General features: G+C 48.5%; 1 protein-coding gene across 1 annotated transcript in view; it reads right to left on the bottom strand.

Annotated features, from left to right (window-relative positions):
• Positions 1-23756, bottom strand: part of stac2 (SH3 and cysteine rich domain 2) — a 107512-nt gene that overhangs the window by 35060 nt on the left and 48696 nt on the right. Inside the window, exon 2 of the mRNA XM_033034862.1 lies at positions 5343-5643. Within this exon, the coding sequence (XP_032890753.1) occupies positions 5343-5643 (301 nt within the window). The remainder of the gene's footprint in view (positions 1-5342; positions 5644-23756) is intronic.

The following is a 23756-nucleotide window of genomic DNA, read 5'->3' as shown; positions in this document are numbered from 1 at the left end:
AAAATGCGGGACAGGCAGCATCTCTGGGGAGAAGGAATGGGCGACGTTTCGGGTCGAGACCCTTCTTCAGACAGGTCAGGGAAAAGGGAGACGAGAGATATAGACGATGATGTAGAGAGATAAAGAACAACGAAGGAAAGGTATGCAAACAAGTTACAGTGATATAGCAAATAGGCTGCAGAATGGGAGTACACCGTTTCTTTCCCCCCACCCCACCCCCACCCCCCCCCCCCACCCCCCCACCCACCCCCCCCCCCCCCCCACCCCCCCAATCACGTTTAGAATTAAAAAAAAAAAACATCATAAGGTCATAAGTGATTGGAGTAGAATTAGGCCATTCGGCCCATCCAGTTCTACACAGCCATTCAATCATAGCTGATCTATCTCTCCCTCCTATCCCCATTCTCCTGCCTTCTCCCCTTAACCCCCAACACCCGCACTGATCAAAAATCCATCTATCTCTGCCTTAAAAATATCCACTGACTTGGCCACTGCAGCCTCCTGTGGCAAAGAATTCCACAGATTCACCACCGTCTGACTAAATAGTTTTCTCCTCATCTCCTTCCTAAAAGAATGCCCTTTAATTCTGAGGCTATGACCTCTAGTCCTAGACTCTCCCACTAGTGGAAACATGCTCTCCACATCCACTCTATCCAAGCCCATCAGCCTATCTTTTGACCAAGGGCCTTCAACCTCAACCATCACGTATGCTGCCTGATCTGCCCGACATTAACACTATCCTACACACACACACACACACACACTAGGGACAATATACTCATACACCAAGTCAATTAACCTACAAACCTACACGTCTTTGGAGTGTGGGAGGAAACCGAAGATCTCGGAAAAAACCCACGAGGTCACGGGGAGAGCGTGCAAACTCCGTTCAGACAGCGCCCGTAGTCGGGATGGAACCCGGGTCTCTGACGCTGCAAGGCAGCAACTCTACCGCTGCGCCACCGTGCTGCTCGATGTTTCACTTTTAGGGAGGATTGCAGGGGCGCAGATTCAGAATAAAGGGTCAGCCAATAAAGATGAGGATGAGGAAGAATACTTTAGTTTAGTTTAGTGATACTGTACGGAAACAGGCCCTTCAGCCCACCGAGCCCGCGCCACACTAATACTATCCCACACTAGGGACAATTTGCATTTATACCGAGCCAATTAACCCAAAAACCTGTACGTGCGGGAGGAAACCGGAGATCACGGAGAAAATCCACGCAGGTCGCGGGGAGAACGTACAAACTCCGTACAGACAGCGCCCGTAGTCAGGATCGAACCCGGGTCCCTGACGTTGCAAGGCAGCAACTCTACCGCTGCGCCACCGCGCCTCCCCTTCTCTAAGAGAGTGATGAACCTTTTTAAAACGTCTCTTGCTCACGAGAGCTGTGGAAGCAGAATCGTTGAATACATTCAAGACTGCGATCTATGGACCACAGTGGAGTACAACTTCAGGGAACAAGTCACAAAGTGGAAGCAAGGTCAACACACATCAGCCATGAGATAGTCAGTGGTGGAATAGGATGTAGTGTTGTAATCTGGACTTGTTTTTTTTAATTTATAGGAATTGTAAATCAGTCTTCGTATCTCTTTTAATGTCCTGCTCATCACATTCTAGATGCCACCGGTTTCAGCAGCCTGCATTATTTCAGCTGAAGGTCAGATGCTATTGATTATCTCAAGTGCCTTGTAAGATCTCTTAGCTGCCGTGTCCACACAAAGCCCTGCCTTGATGCCATCAGTGAACATAACTACCTGGCAATTCAAACCTTTATCACGGATGGCTTGGAGTAAACAGAAGGCTGGCAGATGAGCCACGGAATGTGTTCAAGGTTAAGTGGGCTGGAGATCAAGAGGATAGACAGAAGATGCTTCCATTTCAGCTTAAGAAAGAACTGCGGATGCTGGAAAAAATCGAAGGTAGACAAAAATGCTGGAGAAACTCAGCGGGTGAGGCAGTATCTATGATGCTGCCTCACCCGCTGAGTTTCTCCAGCATTTTTTGTCTACCTTCCATTTTAGTTTAGTTTAGTTTTAGAGATACAGCGAAGAAACAGGCCCTTCGACCCACCGAGTCCGAACCCACCAGCGATCCCCGCACATTAACACTATCCTACACACACACACACACACACACACACACACACAAGGGACAATTTACACATACACCAAGCCAATTAACCTACAAACCTACACGTCTTTGGCGTGTGGGAGGAAACCGAAGATCTCGGAAAAACCCACGAGGTCACGGGGAGAAGGTACAAACTCCGTACAGACGGGATGGAACCCGGGTCTCCGGCGCTGAAAGCGGTGCCAGGCAGCAACTCTACCGCTGCGCCTCCGGGCTGCCCGTAGTAACTCACAATCACAATCACAATAATACTTTATTGGCCAAGTACGCCTTTTATTGTCATTCAAACAACTTGGTTTGAACAAAATTGCATTTTCTACAGTCTTACAACACAATTTGCACAAACATCCATCACAGTGAGTCTCCAACACCTCCTCACTGTGATGGAAGGCAAAGTCTTATCTCTTCCCTTGTTCTTCTCCCGCGGTCCAGCATTCCAACTGTAGCGTCGAGGTGAACTGGGGCTCACGATGTTAAAGCCCCCGGCGGGCGATGGTAAGTCCTGTGGCTTTTTAAGCCGCGCGGGGGCGATGTTAGGCCCCGCTCCGAGTCATTTCAACCCCGCGATTCCAGCGGGAGAAGTTGCCGTTGCGGGAGCAGCTCCGAAAAGCGGTCTCCCACCAGGGACCTGCGAGCTCTCGATGTTCCTGTCCACCGGGCCTGCAGCCGGAGCCTCCGAAGCTCCGAAGTCGGTTCGCAGCCGCGCGCCACCACAGCTCTCCCCGTTCCGAAGTCGGCCAGCTCCGCGATGTTTAGTGTTTTCTGAGTCATTCGTAACTGTCACTGTATGTCATGTTGTTACTTGTGGGCGGAGCACCAAGGCAAATTCCTTGTATGTGAATACTTGGCCAATAAACTTCCTTACTTACTTACTTACTTACCGCCAACCGTCTCCAAGCATCCACAGCCATCCAGAACCATGTACAACCATCTAACACTAGAATGATGGTCACAATGATGTAGACCAGAGCTTCTTAAACTGCTGAATGGTTCACCCAAGGGTGAATGAGTTAATTTATGTTTTTTCCTCATGTAACCATATAACCATATAACAATTACAGCACGGAAACAGGCCATCTCGACCCTTCTAGTCCGTGCCGAACACGTATTCTCCCCTAGTCCCATATACCTGCGCTCAGACCATAACCCTCCATTCCTTTCCCGTCCATATAACTATCCAATTTATTTTTAAATGATAAAAACGAACCTGCCTCCACCACCTTCCCTGGAAGCTCATTCCACACAGCCACCACTCTCTGAGTAAAGAAGTTTCCCCTCATGTTACCCCTAAACTTCTGTCCCTTAATTCTCAAGTCATGTCCTCTTGTTTGAATCTTCCCTACTCTCAATGGGAAAAGCTTATCCACGTCAACTCTGTCTATCCCTCTCATCATTTTAAAGACCTCTATCAAGTCCCCCCTTAACCTTCTGCACTCCAAAGAATAAAGACCTAACTTGTTCAACCTTTCTCTGTAACTTAGTTGCTGAAACCCAGGCAACATTCTAGTAAATTATATATAAATTTATACACAAGGGAGAATGAGGCGAAAATTACCAAAAAACATAAGAAAATTTAGTCGAGGGTGAATGAAAGTTTGTGATAACGACTAGTGTAGAAGAGTCCAATATGGTCTAACTAGTAAATAATTGTTGGTTAGCCACTGAGATTAATGATGAACTGCAGATGCATTCTATGCAGACTAACAAAGTTGCATTGCTGCTGCACCCGCTGAGTTTCCCCAGCAATTTTGTGATTTCGGCCCAAAACGTCGCCTATTTCCTTCGCTCCATAGAAGCTGCTGCACCCGCTGAGTTTCCCCAGCAATTTTGTGACGACCTCTACCTCTGTTACATTGACGACTGCTTTGGTGCCACCTCCTGCACCCACACACAACTGACTGACTTCATCCACTTCACCACCAACTTCCATCCGGCACTCCAATACACCTGGACGATTTCCGACACTTCCCTACCATTCCTTGACCTCACCATCTCCATCGCAGGGGACAGACTCCTGACCGACATACATTACAAACCCACTGACTCACATGGCTATCTGGACTACACGTCTTCCCACCCTGCCCCCTGTAAAGACTCCATCCTCTACTCCCAATTCCTCCGCCTACGCCGCATCTGTTCCCAGGATGAGACATTTCATACCAGGGCATCGGAAATGTCCTCGTTCTTCAGGGAACGGGGATTCCCCTCCGCCACCATAGATGAGGCTCACACCAGGGTCTCATCCATACCCTGTAACACTGCTCTCTCTCCCCATCCCCGCACACGCAACAAGGGCAGAGTCCCTCTGGTCCTCACCTTTCACCCCACCAGCCGGCAAATACAACACATAATCCTCCGCCATTTCCGCCACCTCCAACGTGACCCCACCACTCGCCACATCTTCCCATCTCCCCTCATGTCTGCCTTCCGCAAAGACCGCTCCCTCCGCAACTCCCTCGTCAATTCTTCCCTTCCCTCCCGCACCACCCCCTCCCCGGGCACTTTCCGTTGCAACCGCAAGAAATGCAACACCTGTCCCTTCACCTCCCCCCTCGACTCCATTCAAGGTCCCAAGCAGTCGTTCCAGGTGCGACAAAGGTTCACCTGTATCTCCTCCAACCTCATCTACTGCATCCGCTGCTCTAGATGTCAGCTGATTTACATCGGTGAGACCAAGCGTAGGTTGGGCGATCGTTTCGCCGAACACCTCCGCTCAGTTCGCAATAACCTACCTGACCTCCCGGTGGCTCAGCACTTCAATTCCCCCTCCCATTCCCAATCCGACCTCTCTGTCCTGGGTCTCCTCCATTGCCAGAGTGAGCAACAGCGGAAATTGGAGGAACAGCACCTCATATTCCGTCTGGGGACCTTGCGTCCTTATGGCATTAACATTGAATTCTCCCAATTTGGCTAGCCCGTGCTGTCTCCTCCCCTTCCTTAACCCTCTAGCTGTCTCCTCCCACCCTCCCATCCGCCCGCCCTCGGGCTCCTCCTCCTCCTCCCCTTTTCCTTCTTTCTTTCCCCACCCCCCATCAGTCTGAAGAAGGGTTTCGGCCCGAAACGTTGCCTATTTCCTTCGCTCCATAGATGCTGCTGCACCCGCTGAGTTTCCCCAGCAATTTTGTGTACCATGCAACCAGGAATGCCTGGCTATTGCTTAGTGCCGCACCAATGGTGCTGATGGTTGAGTCTGTAACATGAAACATACCTACAATCATGTGATGGCAGATGTCACAAAATGTGGGCTTTTTGAAGACAAATTCTTGAAAGCTGTGTGTCCTTACTGGTTTGAGGGGGATGGCCACCGGGTGGGATTTCCTTGCTGGCTGCTCGTTGGCTGTCGGGTCCACGGGCAGGACTGCACTAGGGGGGGTCGGTGGGGGTGTGGGCGGGGGAGGCAGGATCTCTAGAGGGAATTTCGCATCGCTGTTGGTCCGCTGGAAAAAGTTTTCGACGCTCTTGCTCCTGAGGATGGTCTTGAAGGACAAGGATCTCTTCAGCCGTTGAAGCTACGGAGAGAGAAAAGGAAGAACCATGAAGACCACCGACACACTCGAGAACAAAGTGCCATTATTGAGATGGCTTCCCTCTGTATCAAGGGACCGTATTAAAGCAAAGTGCTGGAGTAACTCAGTAGTTTTAGTTTGAGAGATAGAGAGCGGACACAGGCCCTTCGGCCCACCAAGTCCACACTGACCAGAGATCCCCACACATTAACACGATCCTCACATAGAAACATAGAAAATAGGTGCAGAAGTAGGCCATTCGGCCCTTCGAGCCTGCACCGCCATTCAATATGATCATGGCTGATCATCCAACTCAGTATCCTGTACCTGCCTTCTCTCCATACCCCCTGATCCCTTTAGCCACAAGGGCCACATTTAACTCCCTCTTAAATATAGCCAATGAACTGTGGCCTCAACTACCTTCTGTGGCAGAGAATTCCACAGATTCACCACTCTCTGTGTGAAAAATGATTTTCTCATCTCGGTCCTAAAGGATTTCCCCTCTATCCTTGAACTGTGACCCCTTGTCCTGGACTTCCCCAACATCGGGAACAATCTTCCTGCATCTAGCCTGTCCAACCCCTTAAGAATGTTGTAAATTTCTATAAGATCCCCCCTCAATCTTCTAAATTCTAGCGAGTACAAGCCGAGTCTATCCAGTCTAGTGATGATTTACAATTTTGATGATTTACACATTAGTGATGATTTACATTTTTACACCAAGCCAGTTAACCTACAAACCTGTATGTCTTTGGAATGTGGGAGGGAACTGCAGCGCCCGGAGAAATCCCAAGTGGTGGCAGGGAGAAGGTAAAATTCCATGCCCCTACAGCACTCCCCCGTAGTCGGGATTGAACCTGGGTCTCCGACGCTGTAAGCGCTGTAACGCAGCAACTCTACCGCGGCACCGCCGTGCCACCGAGGTCAGCTAGCGTCTCTGGAGGGAATGGATAGGCCACGTTTCGGGTCGGAACCTTTCTTCCCAATCTGAGTTAAGGGCCTGTTCCACTTGGGCGATGTTTTTAGGCGGTTGCCGACAATGGAATTCACCGAAGACAGCACCGGTGACTACCTACACCATTCTGGCGACAACCTACGACAGCACCTACGCCAGGAGAACACACGACAAGCCCACGGTCGCTGAAATGTATTGGACATTTCAAAATCCAGCGGCGAACAGAAAAACGCTAAGATTCTTTGGGGGACTGAGGAGGCGACTCATGACCGTACAGGCGGCACCCCGGTGACCATGTGGCAACAGCCTAGACACCGGCAGTCGCCTAAAAATGTCAGAGCAAAGGGGGGAGGGGGGGGGGGTCAGAGAGAGGGGTCAGAGAGCAGGGGTCAGAGAGAGGTGGGTCAGAGAGAGAGGGAGCAGAGAGAGGGGGTCAGAGAGAGGGGGGTCAGAGAGAGAGAGGGGGTCAGAGAGCAGGGGTCAGAGAGCAGGGGTCAGAGAGCAGGAGTCAGAGAGACAACCCAGAAACATGCCCTTCAACACCCAATTCATCTATGCCCTTCAAGATGCCCCGACAAGATGTCTCTACAAGATGCCCAACCCAACGTTCCATTTGCCCACGTTGGCCCCATAGCCCTCTGAAACGTTCCTATCCATCTTGTTGCCCTAATGTCTTTTCAATGTTGTTATTACATCTGCCCCAACCACTTCCTCTCTCAGCTCATTCCACATACGTACACCCTCTGTGCGAAAGAATCGCTCCCCAGGGTCCAATTAAATATTTCTGCTCTCATCATCAGTCTGTGCCCTACAGGTCCTGATTCCCCATCTCTGGGGAGAAGACCACACTAATCTACACCCCTCACGATTTTATGCATCTCGATAATTTTGACTTTGACATCGGGAGAAGAATGGAGAGCAGAGGAGAGACAAGACTTTGCCTTCCATCACAGTGAGGTGGGGATTCACTGTGATGGATGTTTGTGTGGATTGTGCTGGTGTGTGTCTTGGTTCTTTTCTTGTACGGCTGCAGAAACCAAATTTCGTTTGAACCTCATGTGAGGTTCAAATGACAAATAAATGGTCTTGTATTGTGTTATTGTATTGTATTGTATATTGTATTATATATAATTTAAAACATGCTAACTCATCAGGGGAGGGGGGTCATTAGTCCCCATTAACCCCTTTCCCAGCTGTATGGTCTTGTACTTGACTTCCACCTCGCCTTCTCTCCATAGATGCTGCCTCACCCGCTGAGTTACTCCAGCATTTTGTGTCTACCTTCGATTTTACCGGCATCTGCAGTTCTTTCCTACACGTGACTTCCACCTCTTTTGTGTTTGAAAGTGAGAACTGAACTGTATAAATGATTGAAAGGCTGCAATGTGAAACAGAAAGGCCTTGCCTCTTCTCTAGTTCCTTCACCAGATTCCTTAAACCCACATCCTCTGATTAGCCACCCTCCTGCCACTAGAAAGAATTAACCTATTCAGAGGGAAGAGAGAGAGAGGGAGGGGGAGGGGGAGAGGGAGAGGGAGAGAGAGAGAATAAGTCCCCTTACCCAGTCACACACTTGTTCAGTTTAGTTTAGTTTAGAGATACAGCGCGAAAACAGGCCCTTCGGCCCACTGAGTCTGTGCCGACCAGCGATCCCTGCACATTAACACTATCCTACACACATTACAGACAATTTTACACCTATATCAAGCCAATTAACCTACAAACCTGTACATTTTTTCAGTTTAGTTTAGTTTACAGATACAGCACGGAAACAGGCCCTTCGGCCCACAGAGTCTGTGCCGACCAGCGATCCTACACCCATTAGGGACAATTCTTACATTTACACCAAGCCAATTAACCTACAAACCTGTACTTGCACGTCTTTGGAGTGTGGGAGGAAACTGAAGATCTCGGAGAAAACCCACGCAGGTCACGGGGAGAACGTACAAACTCCGTACAGACAGCGCCCGTAGTCGGGATCGAACTCGGGTCTCTGGCGCTACAAGCGCTGTAAGGCGGCAAGCGTACCACTGCCCCACCGTGCCGTTGTTTAATAGACTGGGATTGGTGAATGAGATGTTAGGAGATTCAAAACCCTCAAGCATAGCATGATGGCGCAGCGGTAGAGTAGCTGCCTTGCAGCGCCAGAGACCAGGGCTCGATCTTAACTACGGCTGCCCATCTGTAAGTTCTCCCTGTGATCGCGTGGGCTCTGGTCTCCTGTCTGTAGCGGAGTCAGGGGATATGGGGAGAAGGCAGGAACGGGGCACTGATGGGGGATGATCAGTCATGATCACATTGAATGGTGGTGCTGGCTGGAAGGGCCGAATGGCCTACTCCTGCTAGACAATTGTCTATTGTCTCCCACACTCCAGAGACGTTTGTAGAATAATTGGCATGGGTAACATCGTCCCTAGTGTGTGTGGGATAGTGTTGGTGTAAGGGGTGATCGCTGGCTGGCGTAGACTGGTTGGGCCGAAGGGCCAGTTTCTGCGCTGTTTCTCTAAAAGTCTAAACTTAGAGTTTGCAAACGTTATCAATAGACTGCTGGAAACCCCAGAGAGAGAAAGAGAGCAGAGGTTTCAGACGGGTTGCGCAGAGAAGATGGAAGGATCGTAAACCAATATCCCTTGCCCCTGGCGCTCCAAACAGCACGCACTATATGGGAATAGAATCAAAGCACTAAAATAACACCTCATACGCAATCATATCATATTCCATCTAGCTGAAAGTCTTGCAGTACTTCACTAAATGAATTACTACAAGTGTTGAGTGCAGACCAACCCACAAATTCTCAAAGGCCTGGAGACTGGTTGATGGCGTTCTTGAGAATCCGCACAAATGCATCATACAGTAACAGCTCTCGACCCCGAACGCCATCTATTTCCTTCGCTCCACAGATGCTGCCTCCTCACCCGCTGAGTTTCTCCAGCATTTTTGTCTACCTTCGATTTTTCCAGCATCTGCAGTTCCTTCCTAAACACAACGCAGATACTGGTTTACTAAGGAAAGACACAAAATGCCTGGGGTAACTCATACAAACCCGCACGTCTTTGGAGTGCGGGAGGAAACCAGAGCACCCAGAGTAAACCCAAGGACCACATACAAACTCCGTACAGACAGCACCCGTAGACAGGATCAAACCCAGGTCTCTGGCGCTGTGAAGCAGCAACTCTAACGCTGCGCCCTATTGTGATGGTTGTTAGGAAGAAACTTTAGACTCTACTTTAGACATTAGAGATACAGTGGAGATGGCCCTTCAGCCCACCGACCAAGTGATCCCCGCACCCTAACACTACCCTACACACACTAGGGACAATTTACATTTACACCAAGCCAATTAACCTACATAACCTGTACGTGAAGTGTGGGAGGAAACCGAAGATCCCGGAGAAAACCGATGCGGTCACGGGGAGATCGTGCAAACTCCGTACAGACAGCGCCCGTAGTCAGGATCGAACCCGGGTCTCTGGCGTTGCAGGGCCACAAGTCCACCTCTGCGCCACCGTGCCACCCAATGGCGATACAGGTCGCAATGAAAGGCATGCTCTTAGATGTGACCTTAAACACCTGCCTTCCCCGAGACAACGTGTGCTTTGAGCAAAGTCAGATCTTCGGTTGGACGGAAGGGACGGATGGTGGGAGTGGGGGTGGGGGTGGGGGTGGGGGTGGGGGTGGGGGTGGGGGTGGGGGTGGGGGTGGGGGTGGGGGTGGGGATGGCAGAGCAGAACACCACAACCTGAAGCAACACAGATGGAAGCCAGCGCGCGCTCATACCACGAGCCTGCTTCTGAGCAGAACCCTGTCGGAGAGATGGACTCAATCCAAAACCAGCAAGGCTTCTTACGGCTTAAGTGCATCTGATGCTGCAATGTATCAGCTCTGAGGAAAGTGCTGGAATAAAAAGTTAGTACTTTGCTTCAAGGCTCGCTGAGCTTGTACTTCAGTCACCATGTCGCAGTGTACATCGACCCCACACAATTCAGTGGCACAGCAGCGATCATTAATAAGGATGAGCACAAGAGGTGCCCCAAGCTAGCGACTGTCCCTCCAGGTGGCATCCAGGTCGTCCATGGATTGTCCAGTGGATGCATCACAACATGGTTTGCAAACAGCTCCGTCCAAGACGGCAGGAAATTGTGGGCGCAGTCCCGACCATCCACCCAAAACCCCACCTCCCTCCCATTGACACGTCACGCTGCCTCGGCAAAGGCCAGCCGCGTAATCAAGGACGACTCTTTCCTCTCACCTCTCCCATCGGGCAAGAGGTACAGGAGTGCAAAATGCACGCCCAGATTCAGGGGCAGTTTCTTCCCAGTTGTTATCCGACAACTGAACCATCCTATCACAGTTTAAGGATAAGGGGGAAGTCTTTTAGGACCGAGATGAGAAAAACATTCTTCACACAGAGAGTGGTGAATCTGTGGAATTCTCTGCCACAGAAGGTAGTTGAGGCCACAGTTCATTGGCTATATTTAAGAGGGAGTTAGATGTGGCCCTTGTGGCTAAAGGGATCAGGGGGTATGGAGAGAAGGCAGGTACAGGATACTGAGTTGGATGATCAGCCATGATCATATTGAATGGCGGTGCAGGCTCGAAGGGCCGAATGGCCTACTCCTGCACCTATTTTCTATATTTCTATGTTTCTATCAACAACATGTCACGGGTGACGCCTGTATGGTCGTGAGTAGTCGCCCAAAAGTCGTACCTTTTTTCTGGTCACCGCTGGATTTTCAACATGTTGAACATTTTCGTAGACCTGCTGCGACTATGACGGGTGCCGGCAAGTTGCCGAAAAAAGCACGTAAGTGGGACAGGCCCTTTAAGGCGTCAGTGTTTTTTGCAGTAGAATTATTTGTATTACATATTATCTGTGTGCATTGTGTTTACTGGCCTGTTATGCATGTGTCTATCTATTGTTCCATAGACTGACACAAAGTGCTGGTGTAACTCTGCGGGTCAGGCAGCATCTCTGCCTGGGACGACAGATGGCACAATGGGCTAAGTGTTCGGCTGGCAACCGGAAGGTAGCCGGTTCGAATCCCGCTTGTAGTGCATACTGTCATTGTGTCCTTGGGCAAGACACTTCACCCACCTTTGCCTGTGTGTGAATGTGTGTGAATGTGTGTGAGTGGTTGGTGGTGGTCGGAGGGGCCGTAGGCGCAGATTGGCAGCCACGCTTCCGTCAGTCTGCCCCAGGGCAGCTGTGGCTACAGAAGTAGCTTACCACCACCGAGTGTGACTGAGGAGTGAATGAATAATGCGATGTAAAGCGCCTTGAGTATTAGAAAGGCGCTATATAAATCCCATCCATTATTATTATTATCTCTGGAGAAAAGTGACAGGTGATGTTTCAGGTTGGGACTCTTCTAGTGACCCTGGGCAAGTGAGTGAGGAACGACTAATGGAGTTTAATCCAGATAAGTGTAAGATGTTGAAGTCAAACCAGGGTAGGACCTTCACAGTGAATGGCAGGTCTCCGGGGAGTGTCGGAGAGCAGATGGATCTAGGAACACAGGCACTGTTTACTGAAAATGGTGCGAATCATAGATATGGTGGTAAAGAGGAATGTTGATCTTCATCGGTCAAGGTATGGAGTATATAAGTTGAGATGTTATGTAACAGTTGTACAAGGCATCGGTGAGGCCACATTTGGAGTGTTGTGTTCAGTCTTGGTAACCTGGTATAGAATGGATGTTGGACTCAAAATGCTGGAGTAACTCAGCGGGACAGGCAGCATCTATGGGGAGAAGGAATGGGTGACGTTTCGGGTCGAGACCCTTCTTCGGACTGGGTCTCGACCCGAAACATCACCCATTCCTTCTCTCCAGAGATGCTGCCTGTCCCGCTGAGTTACTCCAGCTTTTTGAGTCTACCTTCGGTTTAAATTAGCATCTGCAGTTCCTCTTTACATAGAATGGATGTTGCCAAGCTGGATAAATCGTACAGAGACGATTTGTGCTGCCAGGACTTGAGCTGGAGCAAGAGACTGGGGAAGTTCGGACTTCATTCCTTGGAGAGCAGAAGGCTGAGGGCTGATCTTGTAGAATCACGAGGAGAATTGATAGGGAGAATGCACAGAGGTTTTTACAAAGGTTTGGAGAATCAAGAACCAGAGGACATAGCTTCAAGGTAAGAAGCGAACCCGAGGGGCAACTAGGGGAGTGGTAGTTGAGGCGGGTACAATGACAACAATTAAAAGACACCTGGACAGGTACATGGATAGGAAAGGTTTAGAGGGATATGGGCAAATGGGACAAGTTTAGATCCAGCATCTCGGTCAGAATGGATGAGTTGGGTTGAAGAAAGACACAAAAAGCTGGAGTAATGCCCCTGTCCACTTAGGAAACCTGAACGGAAACCTCTGGAGACTTTGCGCCCCACCCAAGGTTTCCGTGCGGTTCCCGGAGGTTGCAGGTGGTTGCCGGAGGTTGCAGGTAGTGGAAGCAGGTAGGGAGACTGACAAAAACCTCCGGGAACCGCACGGAAACCTTCGGTGGGGCGCAAAGTCTCCAGAGGTTTCCGTTCAGGTTTCCTAAGTGGGACAGGGGCTTAACTCAGCGGGACAGGCAGCATCTCTGGAGAGAAGGGATGGGTGACTTTTCAGGACGAGACCCTTCTTCAGACTCTTTCAGTTGAGTTCAATTCAGTTGGGTTGAAGAGGCTGTTTCTATGATGTATCACTATCAGGTTGCTCCATCTGCTATCCCCATGGGCCAAGAGAGACGGGAATGACAGGGATGTACAAAAGGCAAGATGTTTTCATGAGAGATTAATGACTCTGCACACACAGAAATACTTAAATACTTAGACACAGAATGCTACAGCTTCATTAGAGAAATTATTATGTATTCTCCTTTGATAATTCCAAATTGGGTTAAATGCCAAATTGTCTGATTCACCAACAGACGGGACAGCCTAATTAGTTTTAGGAACCGTTGCATATAGACCGTCTTTGTTAGAAACATAGAAACATAGAAAATAGGTGCAGGAGTAGGCCATTCTGCCCTTCGAGCCAGCACCGCCATTCAATATGATCATGGCTGATCATCCAGAATCAGTACCCCGTTCCTGCTTTCTCCCCATATCCCTTGATTCCGTTAGCCCTCAGAGAAAAATCTAACTCTCTCTCGAAAACATCCAGTGAATTGGCCTCCACTGCCTTCTGTGGCAGAGAATTCCACAGATTCACAACTCTCTGGGTGAAAAGGTTTTTCCTCATCTCAGTCCTAAATGGCCGACCCCTTATTCTTAAACTGTGACCCCTGGTTCTGGACTCCCCCAACATGGGAAACATTTTCCTGCCTGTGTTGCACGAAAGGCTTCGTTTTTATTTTTCCCTCGTTGTGGCTATTAATTCATTGATTTTTTTACTTTATTATATATTATCAATGTGTTTTACGTTTGCAGTCCTGTTGTGCTGCTGTAATTCATTGCACTCAAAACAGAATTTCATTGCTGACACAAAATACTGGAGTAACTCAGCGGGACAGGCAGCATCTTTGGAGAGAAGGAATGGATGACGTTTCGGGTTGAGACCCTTCTTCAGACTGTGTTTTGGTTTGATTTGATTTGCTCAGGTAATCCATTTTAGGAAGCGTTGATGTGGGTGTGCGTGAGCGTGTGTACATACATGCACACATACCCACATGTGCGTGTGTATATATACGCATACACACATATATATATATACACATGTGTGTATGGGTGCATATATATACACACTGAACTTTTTTTCTTGTTTATTATATTGTTTACAGTGTACTATGTTTACATATTGTGTTGTGCTGCTGCAAGTAAGAATTGTATTGTTCGGTCTGGGACATGTGACAATAAAACACTCTTAACTCTTGACTTGTGGGTTGACGTGGTGGAGATATTGCTGGCCTCAGTCCCTTCAGTGACTGAATACACTTCAGTAGCTGCAAAACAATCTGGATCATAGAAACAAGGAACTGCAGATGCTGGTTTAAAAGAGAAGACACAGATTGCTGGAGTAACTCAGCGGGCCAGATGGCAGCTTATGAGAACAAGGATCGATGACATTCTTCACATTGGTACATTCTGACATTCTGAATATGTGTTATTCAAATTCGATTTTACACTGTGTCTCCGACTACATTTTATCTCTGTTTGCTTTGTTGTAACCTTCTCCCAACTAACAATGATCCATTCTACATTTCCCCTGATCCCCATCCCCTTGGTCCTGTTTTCACACCTTACGATCCTTATCTATACACTTCCTTATCTATGTGCCGCCCACTCCCCTGACATCTCAGTCTGAAGCGGGGTCTCGACCCGAAACGTCACCCATTCCTTCTCTCCAGCGATGCTGCCTGTCCCGCTGAGTTACTCCAGCATTTTGTGTCGATCTTAGTGTTATTCAAAGACACCTTTTAATCCTCTGGATGCTAAACTTGCTTGCTTTAAATATTCACTCGAAGAAAATAGTACAAGCTTCAATATGATTAATATTTCACCAAGATGATGCTGTTGCTTTAAATATCTCCCTGTGTGCTGTCAAAAACTAAAATTGTGGAATGGAAAATAAAATGGAGATTGCATTCTGTTAAATTATAAATAGATGCCTTCGAGCTGTAATTATACATGGTTAATTTACAGTTAAAGTTACTCTCTCTTCCCATCCACGTGCAACCCATTTCCCCAAGCTGGAGTATTCACCTCTGCAGAGGGGACAGCCCAGACCATTCTACTGCTAGAGTTATCACGTCTATAAAGACTCGTAAGGATTTGCCCTCTCCCTTTTACAATGACCCAAAAAGGATTCCAATCTAGTGCAGTAGTTTGTTAAGAAGTGTTCAGACTGAAGAAGGGTCTCGACCTGTAAAGACACCCATTCCTTCTCTCCAGAGATGCTGCCTGTCCCGCTGAGTTACTCCAGCGTTTTGTGCCTTTGTTAGGGAATGCTGCAGCTGAGTTGGAACTGGGGAAGTGCCCAAACTCAGAGAACACCGTCCAAGTCCCTGGGAGTTTGCCACGCATTACCCAATGTAAACATCACTACCAAAAACACATCATACAGATCCTATACCCTTTTGCACCATTCAATTGGATTACAGAATGAATGATCAACTGGATATGTATCTCCCTGACGTCAGTCTGAAGAAGGGTCTCGACCCGAAACGTCACCCATTCCTTCTCTCCAGAGATGCTGCCTGCCCCGCTGAGTTACTTCAGCATTTTGTGTCTACCCAAGAGTGTATCATTGGTCTATGTAGTTTAGATTAGTTTATTTTTGTCACGTGTAGCCAGATACAGGGAAAAGCCTTTTGTTGCAGTCGGTCCAGTCAATGGAAAGACAACACATGGTTACAATCAAGCCATCCAGTGTACAGATAGAGGATATAATGTTTAGAGCAAGATAAAGTCCTACAAGGTCAAATTAAAGGGCGGCACGATGGGGCAACGGCAGAGTTGCTGCCTTACAGCACCAGAGACCCAGGTTCGATCCTGACTACGGGTGCTTGTCTGTATGGAGTTTGTACGTTCTCCCCGTGACCTGCGTGGGTTTTCTTTGAGATCTCTGGTTGCCTCCCACACTCCAAAGACGACAGTTAATTGGTTTTGTAAAAATTGTCCCTAGTGTGTGTGTGTGTGTGTGTGTGTGGGATAGTGTTAGTGTGCGGGGATCACTGGTGGGCCAAAGGGCCTGTTTCACTCGAAACTAAACTAAATTAATGAGAGTCCGAAGGTCTCCACTGAGGTAGATGGGAAGTCGGGACCACTCTCAAGTTGGTGAGGGGGCAGTTCAGTTGTCTGAAAACAGCGGGGAAGAAATTGGCTCTGAATCTGGAGGTGTGCGTTTTCAAAATGGAACAGGGGAGAAGAGGGATGTCTGGGGTGAGACAGGTCCTTGAGTGTACTAGTGACCTTGCCGAGGTAGTGTGAACATTCAATAAATAATCAAATATTCATGCAAAACAAAATAAAAGCTCAAAGTCCCGAGTGCAGCCAGACATTTAGTAGTTTCATTGATGTTTGTGGTGACCAGTAGCTTGGTTGTCATTGGGAGGATGCTGTTACTGAATCTGAGTGTGTGGCCAGGGTGGTGTGGGTCTCGGACCATGCTGGCTGCCTTTTTGAGGCAGCGACTCCTGTAGATCCCTTCGATGGTGGTGGGGGGGGGGGGAGGGGGTCGGCACCCATGATGGGCTGGGCAATGACCACCACTTTTTGCATCCTCCTTCGTTCCTGGACAGTTGAGTTACCGAACCAGGCTGGGGTGCAACAAGCCAGTCCGCCCTCTACCACACACAAGCAGAAGTAGTTCAAGAGAGTATTCGTCGACATACCCAAATCTCAACCGAAAGTTGAACTTGTTTTGGGAGGAAGTGTCTCAGTCATTTCGGAGCACCAAGATGCCGTGACCATAGAAACATAGAAAATAGGTGCAGGAGTAGCCCTTTCTGCCCTTCGAGCCTGCACAGCCATTCAATATTATCATGGCTGATTATCCCCAATCAGTACCCCGTTCCTGCCTTCTCCCCATATCTCCTGACTCCGCTATATTTAAGACCCCTCCCACCCCAACCAAGGACTGTTTGCCCTCCTCCCATCAGGGAGGCGGTACAGGAGCCTCAGGTCTCGTACTAGTAGGATGAGGAACAGCTTCTTCAACAACACTATCACATTGCTGAACTCGGAATCCCGCCGATAGATTTCTCCAGTCTCTCCGTCCACATTGTTTGCTTATTCTGTATTTTTATTTCTATATTGCACTATTACTACGGACAGACGCTAAACTGCATTTCCTTGTACCCATACTTGTATCTGTGCAATGACAATAAAATTGAATTGAATTGAATTTAAGAGCCCTATCTAGCTCTCTCTTGAAAGTAACCAGAGAACCGGCCTCCCACCGCCCTCTGAGGCAGAGAATTCCACAGACTCACAACTCTGCGAGAAAAAGTGTTTCTTCGTCTCCGTTCTAAATGGCTTACCCCTTATTCTTTCAGTGTACCTCGGTGCATGTGACAATAAACTAAACTAAACTGCAGCCGCTTGCCCCCTCTGCAGCCGCTTGCCCCCTCCCCGGCCAATATGTGCTCTTCAATCAACACCATGAAAGTTGCCAACCCAGCCATTATTGCAGTGTTGCATGTTGGGGTCCACTGGCTCCAGGTTTGCCCCCTGCTACCTCTTGGATCTCAGCAGTGGGCAGAGTTCAAAATTGCTTCACTGGCAATAAAGCACAACGGTTTGTTTTGAAAAGAATGTGGAAAAATGCCAAAAATGCTAATTTTCTCTTACTTGCATTTTAGATTTTGTTCAGGGATACGGCGCGGGAACAGGCCCTTCGGCCCCACACCGAGCCCGTGCCAGCCGACCAGCGGTCCATACACGCGAACACACACACACACGAGTGACAATTTCACAATTTATACCAAAGCCAATTAACCAACAAACCTGCCCTTCTTTGGAGTGTGGGGAGGAAACCAGAGCACCTGGCGAAAACCCATGTGGGTCACGGGGAGAACGTATAAACTCCGTACAGACAGCGCCCTCAGTCGGGATCGAACCCCGGGTCTCTGGCGCTGTGAGGCAGCAACTCTACCGCTGCGACTCTACCGTGCCGCCCTTTGTCATTACTTTGTTACAATTATTATTTACTACTAGACTAAGTAGGACCCGTTGGGTCCCCGCATCACACGGGAGGGCTGGTCACCAACGCAATATTCCACCTCTCCACCAATTCCAATACTGCTCTCCAGTGGGGGGGGGCTGTCTGCTGCGCTAGTATGGGTGTTGCGGGCTGAAGGTACTGGTTTCCAGACGGCTAGTATAGACATTGTGGGCCGTATGGATGCTTGGGCAGGCATCCAACTGTTGCAACAATATTAAAAGCCAAGCCAAGGCAAACAATTGGGCTGCAGCCACCCGACAACCAAAATTCATTTTGTGAACACAAACTTGTTAAAAAGGACGTCCGTCGACTCCATTTATACCTCACGCTGCCTCGGCAAGGCCAACAGCATAGTCAAGGACGAGTCGCACCCTGGACACTCCCTCTTCTCCCCTCTCCCATCGAGCAAAGGGTAAAAAAGTGTGACATGCCTTCAGATTCAGAGACAGTTTCTTCCCAGCTGCTATCAGGCAACTGAACCATCCTAATTATGCCCCCTGTCCCACTTAGGAAACCTGAACGGAATCCTCTGGAGACTTTGAGCCCTGCCCAAGGTTTCCGTGCGGTCCCCGGAGGTTTTTGTCAGTCTCCCTACCTGCTTCCACTACCTGCAACCTCCGGCAACCACCTGCAACCTCCGGCAACCACCTGCAACCTCCGGCAACCACCTGCAACCTCCGGGAACCGCACGGAAACCTTGGGTGGGGCGCAAAGTCTCCAGAGGTTTCCGTTCAAGTTTCCTAAGTGGGACAGGGGCATAACAATAACTAGAGAGCAGAACTGAACTACTATCGACCTCACTGGAGACCCAGGCTCAGACTTTACTGGCTTTACCTTGCACTAAGCCTTAATTCCTTCAACAATTATCTGTACACTATATGACTCATTTGTTAACATGTATTGTCTTTCGGCTGACTGGATAGCAGGCAACAAAAGCCTTTCGCTGTACCTCGGTACACGTGACAATAAACTAAACTAAACTCCTCCGATGTTTAAGAAGGAACTGCAGATGCTGGAAAAATCGCTGCCTCACCCGCTGAGATTCTCCAGCATTTTTGTCAACTGTAATCTCTACCTATAGCTTCTTTACTCTTCAGTCTCTAGAGTACAGACATGAGCGTTCTGTTCCAAAATGCTGACTCAGATTCACCTCTCCAGATGTGGCCTGGCCTGTTGAGCATTTGCAGCAATTTTCTATTTCTAGTTTTGAAATCCAGCATCTGCAGTCATTTAAAAAAATATATATTTTAGTTTCAAACATTGATGATATTCCCTTTATGTTCTTGGTTGACTTTGTTGGCTGCGGGAATGAATTATTAAGATGGGAGTCTGACAGCCTTGCTTTATTTTCAAAGTGAATTCTGTTTAAAAGGTTGAGGAAAAAAATGTTCTGACAAACTTTTCTTTCCGTGCCTCAGTCACCCGGGAGCTCTCGGGCGGCACGGTGGCGCAGCGGTAGAGTTGCTGCCTCACAGAGCCAGAGTCCCAGGTTCGATCCTGACTACGGGTGCTGTCTGTACGGAGTTTGTGCGTTCTCCCCGTGACCTGCGTGGGATTTTTCCGGGAGTTCCAGTTTCCTCCCTCACTCCAAAGACGTGCAGGTTAGTTGGTTAATTGGCTTTGATAAAGATGGTAAATTGTCCCTAGTGTGTAGGATAGTGCTAGTTTAAGGCGGTTGCTGGTCGGCGCCGTCTAGATGGGCCGAAGGGCCTGTTTCCGGGCGTTATCCCTAAACTCTCATAATCTATTAACTTCGCACTGACGAGAATGATCCCAGGAATGAGTGGGTTAACATATTATGAGCGTTTGACGGCACTGGGCCTGTACTCGCTGGAGTTTAGAAGAATGAGGGGGCATCCCATTGAAACGTACCGAACAGTGAAGGCTTGGATAGAGTGGATGTGGAGAGGATGTTTCCACTAGTGGGAGAGTCTAGGACCAGCCTCAAAATAGCCTCAAAATAAAAGGACGTATATTTAAAAAGGAGTTGAAGAGGAATTTTTTAGGAAGGAGATGGGGAGGAATTTCTTTAGTCAGAGAGTGGTGAATCTGTGGAATTCATTGCCACAGACGTCTGAGTCCAAGTCATTGGATAATTCTAAGATGGAGATAGATAGATTCTTAATTAGTGCAGGTGGCAGGGGTGATGGGAAGGGAGGATGATGGGGTTGAGAGAGGAAGATAGATCATCCATGATTGAATCGTGGAGTAGACTTGATGGGCCAAATGGCCTAATTCGGCACCTACAACCTATCAGATTCACATATGGCCCAGACTCAGTTAAGGGTGGTGAGTTTTCTGGAATTACAAATAGGGACTTGTGTGAAATATTTGAGCTTTTGGGAATTCGACAGGTTCATTTAATTTTAAACATGAGCAGGTTTTTATCTCCAAAATTCATTAAACCAAGTTCAAGTGGACAAACAGGTATTTAAGCTCAGATTATAGCGTTGTTAGTTCCAGTAATAAATCCAGCTCACTGGAACCTTTGTAAATTACAGCAGGTTTTAACCAAAAATGTGCATAGCAGAGTTGGATAATCCGAGGTTGAGAGACTCAATCTGAAACACCAATGGTGGCACAGCAGTACAGTTGCTGCCTTACAGCCCCAGAGACCCAGGTTCGATCCTGACTACGGGTGCTGTCTTTATGGAGTTTGTACGACCTCCAGTTTCCTCATTCACTGCAAAGATGTACAGGTTTGTAGTTCAGTTTGGAGATGCAGTGCGGGAACACCGAGTCCGCACCGACCAGCGATCCCCGCACGTTAACACTATCCTGCGCAGGGGACAATTTCTTCCATTGGTACCAAGCCAATGATCCTACAAACCTGCACGTCTTTGGAGTGTGGGAAGAAACCAGAGTTCTCGGAGAAAACCCACGCGGGTCACGGGGAGAACGTACAAACTGTGTACAGACAGCACCCGTAGCCAGGATCAAACCCGGGCCTCTGGCGCTGTAAGGCAGCGAATCTACTGCTGCGCCACCGTTAATTGGCTTTGGTAAAATTGTAAGTTGTCCCTCGTGTGCGTAGGGTAGCGTAGCGTAGCGTGCGGGGATCGCTGGTCGGCACAGTCTAGGTGGGCTGAAGGGCCTGTTTCCAAGCTGTATCTCCAAACCAAACTACTAGAACATGGTATTGTCATGGTGTGTGCAATGGAGTGCCGCCCCTAACATGGTTTAAATAATGTCCTCCACGTCCTTGATAGGAATGGTCAGCTGTGTACGTGTGCCGAGGAATTGCAGATGCAGTTTAATTCAGATAAGTGTAAAGGGTTACATTTTGCAAGTCAAACCAAGGAAGGATTTTTACAGCATTGAGCAGAGCTCTGGGGAGTATTGTAGAACATTCTTAAGGGGTTGGACAGGCTAGATGCAGGAAGATTGTTCCCGATGTTGGGGAAGTCCAGGACAAGGGGTCACAGTTTAAGGATAAGGGGGGAAATCTTTTAGGACCGAGATGAGGAAAACTTTTTTCATACAGAGAGTGGTGAATCTGTGGAATTCTCTGCCGCAGAAGGTAGTTGAGGCCAGTTCATTGGCTATATTTAAGAGGGAGTTAGATGTGGCCCTTGTGGCTAAAGGGATCAGGGGGTATGGAGAGAAGGCAGGTACGGGATACTGAGTTGGATGATCAGCCATGATCATATTGAATGGCGGTGCAGGCTCGAAGGGCCGAATGGCCTACTCCTGCACCTATTGTCTATGTTTCTATGTTTCTAACAGAGGGTCCTAGTAGTAGGTCCCTGAATGTGGCATCACAGGTGGGGGGGGGGGGTGGCGAAGGCTGTCTTTGCCATGCTGACCGTCTTCATTAAGGTTATTAGAGTCGGGATGTTACACTGGCATGGCATAAGACGTGGGCAAGCCTGCACATGGAGTGTCTGAAGAAAGGTTCAGATGTCACCCATCCTTTTTCTTCAGAGATACTGCTCGTCCCGCTGAGTTACTCCAGCACTTTGTATCCATGTGTAGGGAGGAACTGCAGATGCTGGTTTAAACCATAGATACACGCAAAAAGTTGGACTAACTCAGCGGGTCAGGCAGCATCTCTGGAGAAAAGGAATAGGTGACATTTCGGGTCGAGACCTTTCTTCAGATATCTTCGGTATAAACCAGGATCTGCAGTTCCTTACTACTCATGGAGTAGTGAGTTCACCTTTGGTGACCCTGCTTAAGAACGCTATTTCCCTCTTCAGATGCACATTTAGGGTTGGGACCCTTCTGTAGAGTCTGAGACCGTGGCCACTCCCTCTTCTCCCCTCTCCCATCAGGCAAACGGTATAGATGTGTGAAAGCGCACACCTCCAGATACCTTGGATATGCAATAGACTATAGACAATAGGCGCAGGGGTGAGGCAGCATCTATGGAGCGAAGGAATAGATGACGTTCGGGTCGAGGCCCTGCATCAGTCTGAAGAAGGGTCTCGACCCGAAACGTCACCTATTCCTTCGCTCCATAGATGCTGCCTCACCCGCTGAGTTTCTCCAGCATTTTTGTCTATCTTCGATTTTTCCAGCATCTGCAGTTCTTTCTTAAACATAGGTGCAGGAGTTAGGCCATTCAACCCTTCGAGCCAGCACTGCCAGTTCCAAGGTAAGTATTTCACTGTGCCTTGTCACATTTGGACATAAAGTGTTCCTATTCCGATCCAGAGATGCTGCCTGCCCTGCTGAGTTATTCCAGCTCTTTGTGTCCTTCGATGGCTTTCTGTGTTCCCCGAGGTGAAGGTAAAGCAGTGACTCTGAAGCCCGATGACCCGGGCAGCCAGGAGCTGTGGCGGGCAGATCAGAAAGAGGCGCGTAGGCCAAAAAAATTAAAGGGCGAGAATGAAACGATGTGAAATTCTTCCCCCGAGAAATCATGGGTGCCCTTCTGGACCCAATCCCCAAAGAGAAGGAAGCACGAGGATTGTAAACTGCCCTCAGGAAGCTGCACACATTCCCGGGAGATGTCACTTCAAGTTACAAAGATCAAACTCCAGGCTAGCTGGATTACTTGATTGCACTAGAGGTGATATTCCAAGCACAGAGTACTTGCACCATTTATGATGAGACTTTTTCTTTTAAAAAATAAAATCAAAGCTTAGGATAAAACTGTCGATTAGTTCATAAATTCACAAGTGATAGGAGCAAACTTAGGCCGTTTGGCCCATCAAGTCTACTCCACCATTCAATCAAGGCCGATCTATCTCTCCCTCCGAACCCCATTCTCCTGCCTTCTCCCCATAACCCCTGACACCTGTACAAAACTAGAATCTATCTATCTATCTATCTCAGCCTTAAAAATATCCATTGACCTGGCCTCCAGGGCTTTCTGTGGCAATGATTTCCACTGATTCACCACCCTCTGACTAAAGAAATTCCTCCTCATCTCCTTCCTAAAGGAACGTCCTTTAATTCTGAGGCTTTGACCTCTGGTCCGAGACTCTCCCACTAGTGGAGACATCCTTGTGGAGAAAAAAGTTTGGAATTTATGAAAATAGGTGGAGTAGGCCATTCAGCCCTTCAAGCCAG

Source organism: Amblyraja radiata, chromosome 16, assembly GCF_010909765.2.
Source record: "Amblyraja radiata isolate CabotCenter1 chromosome 16, sAmbRad1.1.pri, whole genome shotgun sequence".
NCBI lineage: Eukaryota > Metazoa > Chordata > Chondrichthyes > Rajiformes > Rajidae > Amblyraja > Amblyraja radiata.
Note: the sequence above shows the minus strand (reverse complement) of the source record. Positions and strands in the feature narration are given on the sequence as shown.